Consider the following 12,462-nt stretch of genomic DNA (forward strand, 5'->3'; position numbering starts at 1 on the left):
AAAAACAATATGCCACCCGATCTTCGGGGCATAAAAAGTCCGGAAAACTGTTTGACCTATCTTTAGTCCAAAAGTAAGTCATGGGTAGACCAATCCAGTTGAAATGCAAACTGAACTTGTATTCCTCCAAGAGGAAGCCTCCGACTAAATTTCAGGGCAATATCTGTATCCAATGAAAAAAAAAGCCCGAAAAACTATTTGATCTACTATCAGTCCTAATGTGCGTCGCAGACGGACAGACCAATACAGCAGAAATGCAAACTGAACTTGGATTTATCTGAAGGAAGCTGTTGTGTAAATTCCAGGACAATGTATCTGTATCCGTAACCAAAAAAGTGCGGTAAACTGTTTGACCTACTTATAGACATAAAGTAGGTCAACGATGGGGCAATCAAGCTGAAATGCAACCTCACTCTTACAATTCTTGAGGGATATATTGTGACCAAATTTCAAATTGCATGCATCTGTTACGGAAAAAAGTCCGGAAAACATGATCCCGGACGGACGGACAGCGCCAAAACATAATACGTCCTCTGAACCAAAGTAAACCTCGACTCTGTCTAGAACAATCTAACTCTAAGGACCGTTTCCCAACTCTACGTTAGTTTTACTCACTCTATGCTGAAAAACCCTACTCTACCTGAACAAATGAATTCTTGTAAAAAAAAAGGGAATGTTTATTCTTTTTAAAAATAAGCCCTATATGGTAATTCTGAAAAGGATTAACTGAACCCCTCGATTAATAGAATTGAGTCCCTATCTGATACTTTACTGCTCAGTGTCGAATTTGGTAAACAGATTGGTTTTGTTAAAAAAAGTAGGTAGAGTTTCTAAAGTCATCTGACCCAGAAAATATATGATTTCAGTAGGAGTCCCAAAATCTGGCATTCAAATAAGGAATGTATAAACAAATCCAACCTACGTTTAATTTGATCCAAAATTGCTTTGTGTGGTACGACTTGAGCGTAAAGTTGGCACCAAATTGCCAAAATGAATGGAAAAAATTATTCAGGGGGTTTTCCTTTCAGAAATTTCATATCAAAATACATTTTTCATCTTTTCTTAATACACAGTATAAATTTCATTATGCTCGACGGATGCCACACCTTTTCCTAAGCAATAATCTGGATCAAATTTAACACTTATCGAGCTCTTTTTGAAAAATAAGGTAGGACAAACTTTCATTCATGACATAATAAAGTTATGAAATAAGAAATAACGTAAAGCTGAGACGGTATACTTGGCATGTTAAGATTATTCAAATCACAGATCAAACTGGATTCAAGACACATTTAAAACAAGACAACATTTTGGGTCTTTTTATGTACACAATCGTTTCTTTTTATATTAGCAGACATGCATAATACAGATAGAAAATATCTAAAATATTTACAAGATTGAAAATTCTATTACAAAAAAATCATAAAACTTGTATAGACAAGAGATGTTTGTAAAACACATATGCCCCCCCCCCCCCCACCCCCATGGTGCAAAATTGAAAAGGGTTATACACACATCATTTAATTGATAGTAGTATCATTAATTCAAAATATTGAACAGACAATATCTTCCTATGCCAAGAGTGGATTGACCATGTGACCTAAAATCAATAGAGGTCATCAATTCCTGAAGATGTACCAGTGTACCAAGTTTAATCTATGTCAAGCAAAGGGTTCTCAATATATTGAGCGGACAGTATATCCGAATGTCCAGTTTGACCCTTTACCTTTGACCAATTCAATAGGGGTAATCTTTTTCTAAAGATATACCAGTGTACCAAGTTTGATGTCTGTCAAGCAAAGGATTCTCAAGATATAGAGCAGACAGTATACTCTTATGTCCAGAGTAGAACACAATAGGGGTCCTCTTCTTTTCATAACGAACCCACATATGAAATATCATTACGATCAAGTGAATGGTTCTCAAGATATTGAGCGGACAACATGTGGTCTACCGACCGACCGACCGACAGGTGCAAACCAATATGCCCTTCTTTGAAGGGGGGCATAAAAATGTCTCTCATCAAGTCAATACATACAAATGTAATAAATAAAGTGTGAAAATGAAGGTTTGATCAATGAATCACATGGAGGTTATAATCAACACAAAATCATGAATACTTGCTACAATGATCAACTTTAATGTATGTCTGCCATCACTGACTGAGAAATGTAATCAATGTCGACCATCACTAGATTAGGAAATGTAATCAATGTCCACCATCACTAGATGAGGAAATGTAATTAATGTCCACCATCTCTAGATGAGGAAATGTAATCAGCGTCCACCATCACTAGATGAGGAAATGTAATCAGCGTCCACCATCACTAGGTGTGGAAATGTAATCAGTGTCCACCATCACTAGATGAGGAAATGTAGATCAGATTTATTGGCTAAAGGAATGGTAATGGCAATCGTATGTCACCTGTAAAACATACAATACAATCATTAAGTAATTTCTGTAAACTTGCGAGAAACCACTTTTCTAAAGAATGCAGGAGTCACAAAATTAGCGTTTCCTTAAGCGTAAAAACACACTGAAATTTGAAAATGATGTTTTGTACGTTTGCATATTAAAATTTTAATATAATTTCAAAGCCATTTTTAACTTTAAGATTATGTGACACCACTGGGAAAATTAATTCTTACATCTACACCAAGATTCACCGCTGGCAACATGTTTTAGGATCAGCTTCTCCCTTGGCGTCCTCGTCATCAGAGTCAGATTTCCCCCTGGCGTCCTTGTCATCAGTGTCAGATTTTCCCCTGGCGTCCTTGTCATCAGTGTCAGATTTTCCCCTGGCGTCCTTGTCATCAGTGTCAGATTTTCCCCTGGCGTCCTTGTCATCAGAGTAAGATTTTCCCCTGGTGTCCTTGTCATCAGAGTCAGATTTTCCCCTGGTGTCCTTGTCATCAGTGTCAGATTTTCCCCTGGCGTCCTCGTCATCAGTGTCAAATTTCTCCCTGGTATCCTCTTCTTCACTGTCTGGATAGTCTAAGGGTATAAAAAACACAGAATGTAATCAATCACAAATCCTAAATCACATGCCAAGAGACTGACATGCCCACTCGGTCATCTAAGTATCACTATTCCAAAAGAAAACTTATCACTAGCAATCTTGTAACAGTTTGTCTATAACTGAGGCAGAGGTTAAGCATTTAATCTTGTAGAAATGGGTCCAACCTACCACAGACAACATCAATTATATATTGATCAATGTAATTAATGATTGATCAATTATTGAAATTCATTTAATTACATTTATCACGCATTGCATGACCTGATATTCAAGGCAATAGGCCTATGGGTCACATTGCTCACTTGATCAGACGGTAGCTTTTTCTTTTTGATGTATAACAAAAAACCATTACTATGTATCAATTCGTACTGGTCATGTAGGAGTTTAATTCAAGTCACATCCACACTACTGTAGTATAATAATTGTATAGTGAGAAGCTTTATTTTGTAGCATGTGACATTCCCCTGGGGCCAGTGTACCACTTGCTGCATTACAAATATACAGTGTACCACTTACTGCATTACAAATATACAGTGTACCACTTACTGCATTACAAATATACAGTGTACCACTTACTGCATTACAAATATACAGTGTACCACTTACTGCATTACAAATATACAGTGTAATACTTACTGCATTACAAATATACAGTGTTCCACTTACTGCATTACAAATATACAGTGCTACATACATATCACTAGTTATACATGAATCTTAACAATGTATTCTAGTTGACCTTTGACCTTTTCAATCACAATTTCTCAGTGATAAAAAATGGGGTGGCAATGTATCTATCTGGAAAATTCTGAGATGATAATTGTTGAACCGAGAGCATTATATTAAATCTAACGTTAGAAATGTTGATTGCATGCGTAATTTACCTTCATCTTCACCTAATGCACGAAAACCAACTACACTCAACATTCAAGTGTCAGATCTAATAGAAGATACGAGGTCAAATGAATAGGGATATAAAAAGCACTAAAATGACCAACGACACGAACAACAGTGAATTGTCAAATTCTCGGTTAGACCTCTCCCTTCCTCAGAACGATAGAATTTCTACATAAAAATGAAAACTAAATAGAAAAGCAAACTAACACTTAAAATAAACTACAAAAGCTGATAACAAACAAAATGTCTCCATGTTGAAGTGAAGTCGTAATTCACAATCCTTGTAATATAAGTATACAATCTTCTTTGGAACACTGCTTCCCGATTTCACAACAATCCTAAAATCTAAATGTCTTTAACTAAAGAACATTGTCTACATTTGACATCAACCTCCAAACCTAAAAACAAGAGACCCATGGGCCACATCGCTCACCTGAGTCACCTTGGTCCATATCAGAAGATTTTCCATATCTATTTGCATGTAAAACCGTAGTCCCTATTATGGCCCCAAACCTACCCCTGGAGGCCATGGTTTTTGAAAACTTGAATCTACACTATGTCAGAAAGCTTTCATGTAAATGTGAACCTCTTTGGCCCAATGGTTCTTGAGAAGATTTTTAAAGATTTTCCCTATATATTTGTATGTAAAACTTTGATCCCCTATTGTGGCCCCATCCTACCCCCCCCCCCCCCCCCGGGGGCCATGATTTTAACAAACCTGAATCTGCACTATATCAGAAAGCTTTCATATAAATCTCAGCTTTTCTGGCTTAGTGGTTCTGGGAAGAAGATTTTTCCTATAGATTTGTATGTAAAACTTTGATGTCCCCCTTGAGGGGGCATCCAATCCCCGGGGTCCATGATTTTAACAAACTTGAATCTGCACTATATAAAAAAAACCAAAACAACAACAACAACAAAACATGCACTATATCAAAACAAAACAAAAAGAAAAAAAGAAACAAAAAACTTTGACCCTCTGTTGTGGCCCCATCCGATCCCCGGGGGCCATGATTTTTAACAATTTAGAATCTGTACTATATCAGGAAGCTTTCATATAAATATCAGCTTTTCTGGTTCAGTGGTTCTTGGGAAGAAGATTTTTAAAGATTTTTCCTATATATTTGTATGTAAAACTTTGATCCCCTATTGTGGCCCCATCCAATCCCCGGGGGCAATGATTTTAACAATCTAGATTCTGCACTACCTAATAAAGCTTATCTATAAATTTCATCTTTTCTGGCCAAGTGGTTCTGAGAAGAAGATTTTTTTAATGACCCTACCCTATTTTTACCTTTTCTTGATTATCTCCCCTTGGAAGGTGGCCTGGCTCTTTATTTTAACAATTTAGAATTCCCTTTACCTAAGGATGTTTTGTGCCAACTTTGGTTGAAATTGGCCCAGTGGTTGTTGAGAATAAGTTGAAAATGTGAAAAGTTTACAGACGGACGGGCGCCGGAATACGGGTGATCAGAAAAGCTCACTTGAGCTTTCAGCTCAGGTGAGCTAAAAAATGCTAGCAAAAGTCAGATTTTGATTTGGTGAACAACAAGAGGCCCATGGGCAACATCGCTTACCGGATTCACATTGGCTCGTATTTAAAGATTTTTTCCTATATATTAGCCTGTTAATCTTTGATCCCTATTGTGTAGGGCTGTCATAGTTCCAAAGATTTTCAGGTCGGGTCGGTTCTAAATTTTAAACTTTGGATTCGGGTACATCGGTTTGGGTATACATAACTTGTTTTAACAAGAGATGTTTGTAAAACACATATGCCCCCCATGGTGAAAAATTGAAAAGGGTTATACATAAACATTATTTAATTGATAGTAGTATCATCAATTCAAAATATTGAGCAGGCAATATCTTCCTATGTCAAGAATGAATCGAGCATGTGACAAAAAAATCAATAGGGGTCATCTACTCCTTATGATGTACCAGTGTACCAAGTTTGGTGTCAATCAAGCAAATAATTCTTAAAATATAGGAGACAGCATATTACTATGTCCAGTTCAACAATTGACTTTTGACCTCAAAATCAATATGGGTCATCTTCTCCTGAAGATGTACCAGTGTACTAAGTTTGATGCCTGTCAAGCAAAAGGGTTATCAAGATATTGAGTGGACAGTATATTACTATGTTCAGTTTGACCTTTGACCATGTCAAAATCAATAGGAGTCATCTCCTCCTGAATATACACCACTGTATTAAGTTTGATGTCTGTCAAGCAAAGGGTTCTCAAGATATTGAGCGGACAGTATATTCCAATGTCCAGGTTGACCCTTGACCTTTGACCATGCGACCTCAAAATCAATAGGGGTCATTTTCTTCTGAAGATGTACTGGTGTGTCATTTTTTAATGTCTATCAAGCAAAGGGTTCTCCAGACATTGAATGGTCAGTATATTTCTATGCCCAGTTTGACCCTTGACCTTTGACTATATGACCTCAAAATCAATAGGCGTCATCTGCTCCTTAGGATGTACCAGTGTGCTAAGTTTGATGTTTTTCAAGCAAATTGTTCTCAAGATATTGAGCAGATATTATATTCCTATGTCCAAAGTAGATTGACCCTTGACCTTTTGACCTGAAAAACACTAGGGGTCCTCTTCTACTCATAACCAGCCCACATATGAAATATCATTATCATCAAGTGAATGGTTCTCAAGATATTGAGCGGGAAACACAGGGTCTACAGACCGACTGACTGACAGTTGCAAAACAATATGCCCCCTCTTTTTCAAAGGGGGGCATAAAAATCTAATATACAGTTAAAATCAAAAACCTTTATTGTATTTCTTACAATAATTACTTGGGGACGTGGACTGAGGTTTAGACTCGACAACCATGGTACTAGACACAGCATTATCACTTCTTCTCGTTTCCATTCCATGTTTTCAATGTTTTGTCATTGACGATGTCGAACCTGTGGCGTATTTTCAATGCGTTTGACATATCTTACATACTGTCATTGTTTATAGTTCTGTCCAAAATGCCATAATCTGACCATTGGTCAAAATATAGCCACCTTTAGGATTTTGACGACATTTCGTTTCAACGGATTTCTAATATTGATTCTATTTTAAAAAGCAAACCCGAACCGAAATACAAAAAAATGGAACCCAACCCAACCCAAACAACACAACCCACACGGTTTTTGGTTATTTTGGGTACCCGTTGCAGTCCTACTATTGTGGCCCCAACCTACTCCCACGGCCATGATTTGTTTTCCAAAATTGAATCTGGACTATGTCAGGAAGCTTTCATGTGAATGTAAACTTTTCTGGCCCAGTGATTTTTCATCAGAAGATTTTTAATGATTTTCCCTACACACATATATATATAAATATATATATGTAAATCAACTTTGATCCCATATTGTCGCCACAGTTTACCCCCAGGGCCATAATTTCAACAAATTTCAATCTGCACTATGTTACTAAATAGGAAGTATTGATGTAAATTTCCACTCTCTTGGTCTAGTAGTTTTTGAGAAGATTTTTAAAGATTTTTACTATTTATTTCTATGTAAAACTTTGACGACCCCCCCCCCCCCCTTGTGGCCCCATCCTGCCCTGGGGACCATGCTTTTTACAAACTCAAATCTGCCCAAGGTCAGGAAGCTTTCATATAAATTTCTACTTTCCTGTGTCCCAGTCGTTTTTGAGAAGATTTTTAAATATTTTTCCAAAATATTTGTATGTAAGATTTTGATCCCATATTGTGGCCCCATCCAACCTTCAAGGGTCCATAATTTTAACAAACTTGAATCTGCACTATGCCAGGAAGCGTTCCAGTAAATATCAGCTTTTCTGGCCCGGTGGTTCTTGAGAAGATTTTAAATGGCCCCACCTTATTTCTGCATTTTTGTGATTATCTCCCCTTTGAAAAGGACATGGCCCTTCATTTGAACAAACCTAAAAGCCCTTAACACAAGGATGCTTTTGGCCAAGTTTGGTTGAAATTGGCCCAGTGGCTCTGAAAAAAAAATCCAAAATGTATAAAGTTTAAACAGAAGGACAGGCAGACAAACGACGGACAACAGGTGATCAGAAAAGCTCACGAGTTTTCAGCTAAGGTGAGCTAAAAACCTAACTGCAAACTTATTCCCTTCATTTCCACATGTTTGGATCCCATTTACCCAAGGCTGTTCTGTACTAAGTTTGATTGAAACCCAGTGGTTCTGGAGACGAGGTTGAAAATGTGTAAAGTTTAGAGACAGACTGATATATGACAGAGAACAGGTGATCACTTTTTTGTGAAGTTTGAATGATAATCTACTAATTAATTTTACTTGGCCTTACAGAGAACGGGTGATCAGAAAACCTCACTTAAGTTCATGTGAACTAACAAGAGGCCCACAGGTCTTAACAGTTACCTGAATATTAAAACCCAAACGTAACCAATACACGCGCGGTTTAGCACGCGCCTTCGTGTACCCCCAGATAAGTATGGGGAGCAAACTATAAGAAGTTTGAGAGAAGCCATTTGATATCCAATCCATATAATTTCGTTGCTTACCATTCCTTAGCTGCTGTTAGAACAAGAAAGACGTCAGGTGAGACTTTAACTTTCATTATAAATACTATGATGTTGTTTTAAAAAAGTAATGTGAGTGGTATATAAAGCAGAATAATAAATCGTACAATGGGCCGGCATGTCTCAGTTAAAAAAAACAAGAGGTCCAGGGGCCTTATAGGTCACCTGAGTATTATGTAACAACCTTCCAATGTTTGAATTAGGTTTGTGTTTAAATATAAGAATTTTACTTTTGGATGGAAGAAACATTGAATAGCTATGTGGTCAGCCCCGCCTTTGCACCAGAACCTCTGACCCAGGGGCCATAAATTTCAGTTTTGAAAGAAGCATCCTTGATCATCATTATCATACTATTAGTTTTTTCTACTTAATACCCAGCAGCAGAGGAGAAGATTTTCAAAGAAATAAAATGCATTTTCACTATATGATCAATAGGGCCCACCCTAATACCAGAACCCCTGACCCAGGGGCCATAAATTTCACAATTTTGAAAGAGGCATCCTTGCTCATCATAATCATGCTATTGGTTTGTCTACTTAATACCCAAGGACAGAGAAGATTTTCAAAGAAATTAATAATGCATTTTCACTATATGACTTATAGAGCCCCACCCTAGCACCAGAACCCCTGATCCAGGGGCCATGAATTTCACAATTTTTAACAAGAGGTACTGTGAGCAATGCTCACTAAGAATACTCCCCGCTTACCCCAATCTCCCAAAGGGTGTTGGTAATAGGTATAAACTACCTCTTTTCTGAGTGTTGCTACTTCGATGTCCAGTGCGCTTGACCTTTGACCTTTTGACCCTAAAATCGATAGGGAACATCTTCATCCTATGGGTAGTCCATATGTATGATATGGTGACGGTAGGTGGAAAGGATAATGCTTTAGAGCCCGGAAACCATTGCGTCTACAGACGGACGGACGGACAGACGGACAACTCGATTCCAGTATACCCCCCCCACAACTTGTTGCGAGGGGTATAAAGAGGCATCCTTGCTCATCATTACCATGCTATTAGTTTGTCTACTTAATACCCAGAGACAGAGAAGATTTTCAAAGAATTTCTACATTTTCACTATATGACCAATAGAGCCCCACCCTAACACAAGAACCCCTGCCCCAGGGGCCATGAATTTCACAATTTTGGTAGAGGGCTCAATGTTCATTCTAATTATGCCCACAGTTTGGCTTCTTGATGTCCAGGAGTAAGGAAGAAGATTTTTTAAAATTACACTCATTTTGATGGTTTTTGCCATTTTCACTATATGACCAATAGAGCCCCACCCTAACACAAGAACCCCTGCCCCAGGGGCCATGAATTTAACAATTTTGGTAGAGGGCTCAATGCTCATTATAATTATGCCCACAGTTTGGCTTCTTGATGTCCAGGAGTAAAGAAGAAGATTTTTTAAAATTACACTCATTTTGATGGTTTTTGCCCCACCCCTCAGGCCCCAGGGGGGCAGGGACCACGAATTTCACAATGTTTATTTCCCTTCACCCACAGATGCTATATGCCAAAATTGGTTGAAATTGGTTCAGGGGTTTCAGAGAAGAAGCTGAAAATGTTCAAATGTTAACGCACGACGCACGACGAAGGACAAAAACAGATAGCAATAGGTCAATAGGTGGAAAGGATAATGCTTTAGAGCCCTAAAAATGGGCTGAAATGTCTGGACCGAAGTGATGATATATAAAAACCAAAGAAATTGATCCATGAATGTTGTTATTTTTAACATTTGGGCCGAAATGTCACTGGGCCGAAGTGTCAATTTACTATAATGTAGAAACGCAATAAGGGTGATGTTGGCAAAATGAACAAGATGTGTTTGTGAAACACAAATGCCCCCAATAATGGCCAATTCCGAAGATGGCCAAGGTCACCAGGGCAAATATCTTGGTACCAGTAGAAAGATATTGTCAAAAGAAACGCAATAAGGGTGATGTTGGCAAAATGAAAAATATAGGCCGAAGTGTCTCATACGGAAATATCTTGGGCCGAAATGTCTTTGGGCCGAAGTGTCTCAAAAATTTGGGTTGAAGTGTCAATGGACCGAAATGTCTGACATTCGTTTTACCGATTGTGTACACGTATTATATTTACTTTTCATTACATTACAATGAAGGTACGATATAAACAAGAGGCTCACAGGCCTTATCAGTCATCCGAGTACTAGTGAAAAATGATCTTTATATACTCCCAAAGGCTACATGAAATCTAGAGAGAAAAAAATCCTACTCTGAATATCTAAGCTAAATTTTAACATTCAGCAAAAGTATAAAACAAGATGTGTTCTTACAACTTCAATGCCCTCATAAGTGCATACACTGGTGAAATGCTTTACACAATATAATAGGCATAATAAGATTATAATATTGAAATGTAATTATGACTAATTTGGACCCATCCTAGAATAAAAACCCTGGGTTGTGAAATTCACCATTTGTTGTTCATCTTTTTTCTGCTATTCCTTAGTATGCAAATTTTATACAATTTTATACAGTATTAGCAAACTTACATATATAAACACTATAATACTAAGATTGTACCCACCCTGGGGTCAAAACCCTTACCCCGGGGATCATGAAATTGACAATTTTGGTAGAAGCCTTCCTGCTTTACATCTTAATGCATTTAGTTTTACTTAAACATGTGCCGTTCTAGAAAAAGAGGACAGTTTTTGTCCTGCACCCAAGGCCCCAGGAGTGCAGAAATCCTGAATTTTACAATTTATGTCTCACTTTTTCCAAAGATGCTTCATACGAAATTTTGAGGGGACATTTTTTTTAGGTGTGCGGTAGTACCGGTATACCGGTATTTTTCTGGTACCGGTATGTACCACGGTACACGAGGCGAAATCCCGATATATTCAAGTCTGATAACTCTTAACAAAAATATAAAAATTGAAACAAGAAAAAATAATTAAAAGAAATTTGTGTACGCAGTGACTCACATTATTTACATCGTTCCCTCGTGGTGATGTAATGAAAGGCAAGTCTAATAACTGTACACAATCAGTAAAACATACGAAGTATAAAACGCAATGATTTGATTATTAATGATATGAAAACAAATCAAAATTAAAGAAAAGAAAAATGATAGAAAACATTCCATTAAGTAATTATTTTAATATATACGGTAGATTATAAAAATTGTTTTTATGTTAATTGGTTTATGTGGGTCGAATACCATTTCCGCCTATTAGGCAAACCCCAAGTTAAAAAAATAATATAAAATGGCAGATGCAGATTTGTGCGTTCGAAACCACCGTTCTTCGAGCGAGTACAAATTCCTGCCAATTCTGAACGGCGAGTTAATGTGTTTGAGGTGCAAAAATGTAGGAATTGTGGTCGAAGAACAAGAACACATTCGTGCGCACATGTTCTCGTTATTGTCTTTAGAGAAAAGGACAGGCATATCCTACATGTAGAAGTTCTCGTCATTCGCGACTCTAAGAACTTGACTTTGAGATCGTGTCAAATAAATTCCACAGGTTTCCCCCTATTAATTATTTTGATTGTCGTCCCAGTCAGTAGTCTAGTCACAGTCGATTCTATTCATGATACAGAGACACTGCTATATTGTATGTACGATATACTTTTATGTTTGGATTAAACCTTTGTTCTGTTAACTGGTTTCAAAATAGATTTAAATAGGATATTTTCCTTATTATTTATATTTGAATAAATTAAATGCAATTTACAATCAATAAACTAATAACTGCTCATTATATACAATAAATCACAACTAAAATCCACTAAAATTGAATCATAAAACTAAAAGATTAAATCTGCGGTATACCATGGTATGTACCGCGGTATTTTGCAAATACCACAGTATACCGCGGTACATTTAGTTTCTGCGGTACCCAACTCTAAAAAAAAAAATTGGAATTATAGTTATCAAGAGAAAGTTAAAAATTAGTCAATTTTTATACAGTGAAAATCACTGGAAAAATGTTTAAGTCCAATTATAATACAAAATTAATACATAAAAATTCAA

At 37.1% G+C, this 12,462-nt stretch overlaps 2 protein-coding genes across 7 annotated transcripts in view; one reads left to right on the plus strand and one right to left on the minus strand.

Annotated features, from left to right (window-relative positions):
* Positions 1-12,462, minus strand: part of LOC125653150 (uncharacterized) — a 140,601-nt gene that overhangs the window by 83,490 nt on the left and 44,649 nt on the right. Inside the window, exons 6-7 of one of the 6 annotated variants that reach the window (XM_056151477.1) lie at positions 2,650-2,995; positions 1,168-2,425 (exon numbers count right to left, since the gene is read on the minus strand). The exons of the other annotated variants lie outside the window; for them this stretch is intronic. Of the exons in view, the coding sequence (XP_056007452.1) occupies positions 2,664-2,995 (332 nt within the window). The 3' untranslated portion in view covers positions 1,168-2,425; positions 2,650-2,663. Of the gene's footprint in view, positions 1-1,167; positions 2,426-2,649; positions 2,996-12,462 lie in introns of those variants that run through there. 6 annotated transcript variants of the gene reach the window in all.
* Positions 1-12,462, plus strand: part of LOC125672770 (A-kinase anchor protein 9-like) — a 125,523-nt gene that overhangs the window by 22,548 nt on the left and 90,513 nt on the right. The window lies entirely within an intron of this gene.

Source organism: Ostrea edulis, chromosome 10 (genome assembly GCF_947568905.1).
Source record: "Ostrea edulis chromosome 10, xbOstEdul1.1, whole genome shotgun sequence".
In the NCBI taxonomy this organism is placed as follows: Eukaryota; Metazoa; Mollusca; class Bivalvia; order Ostreida; family Ostreidae; genus Ostrea; species Ostrea edulis.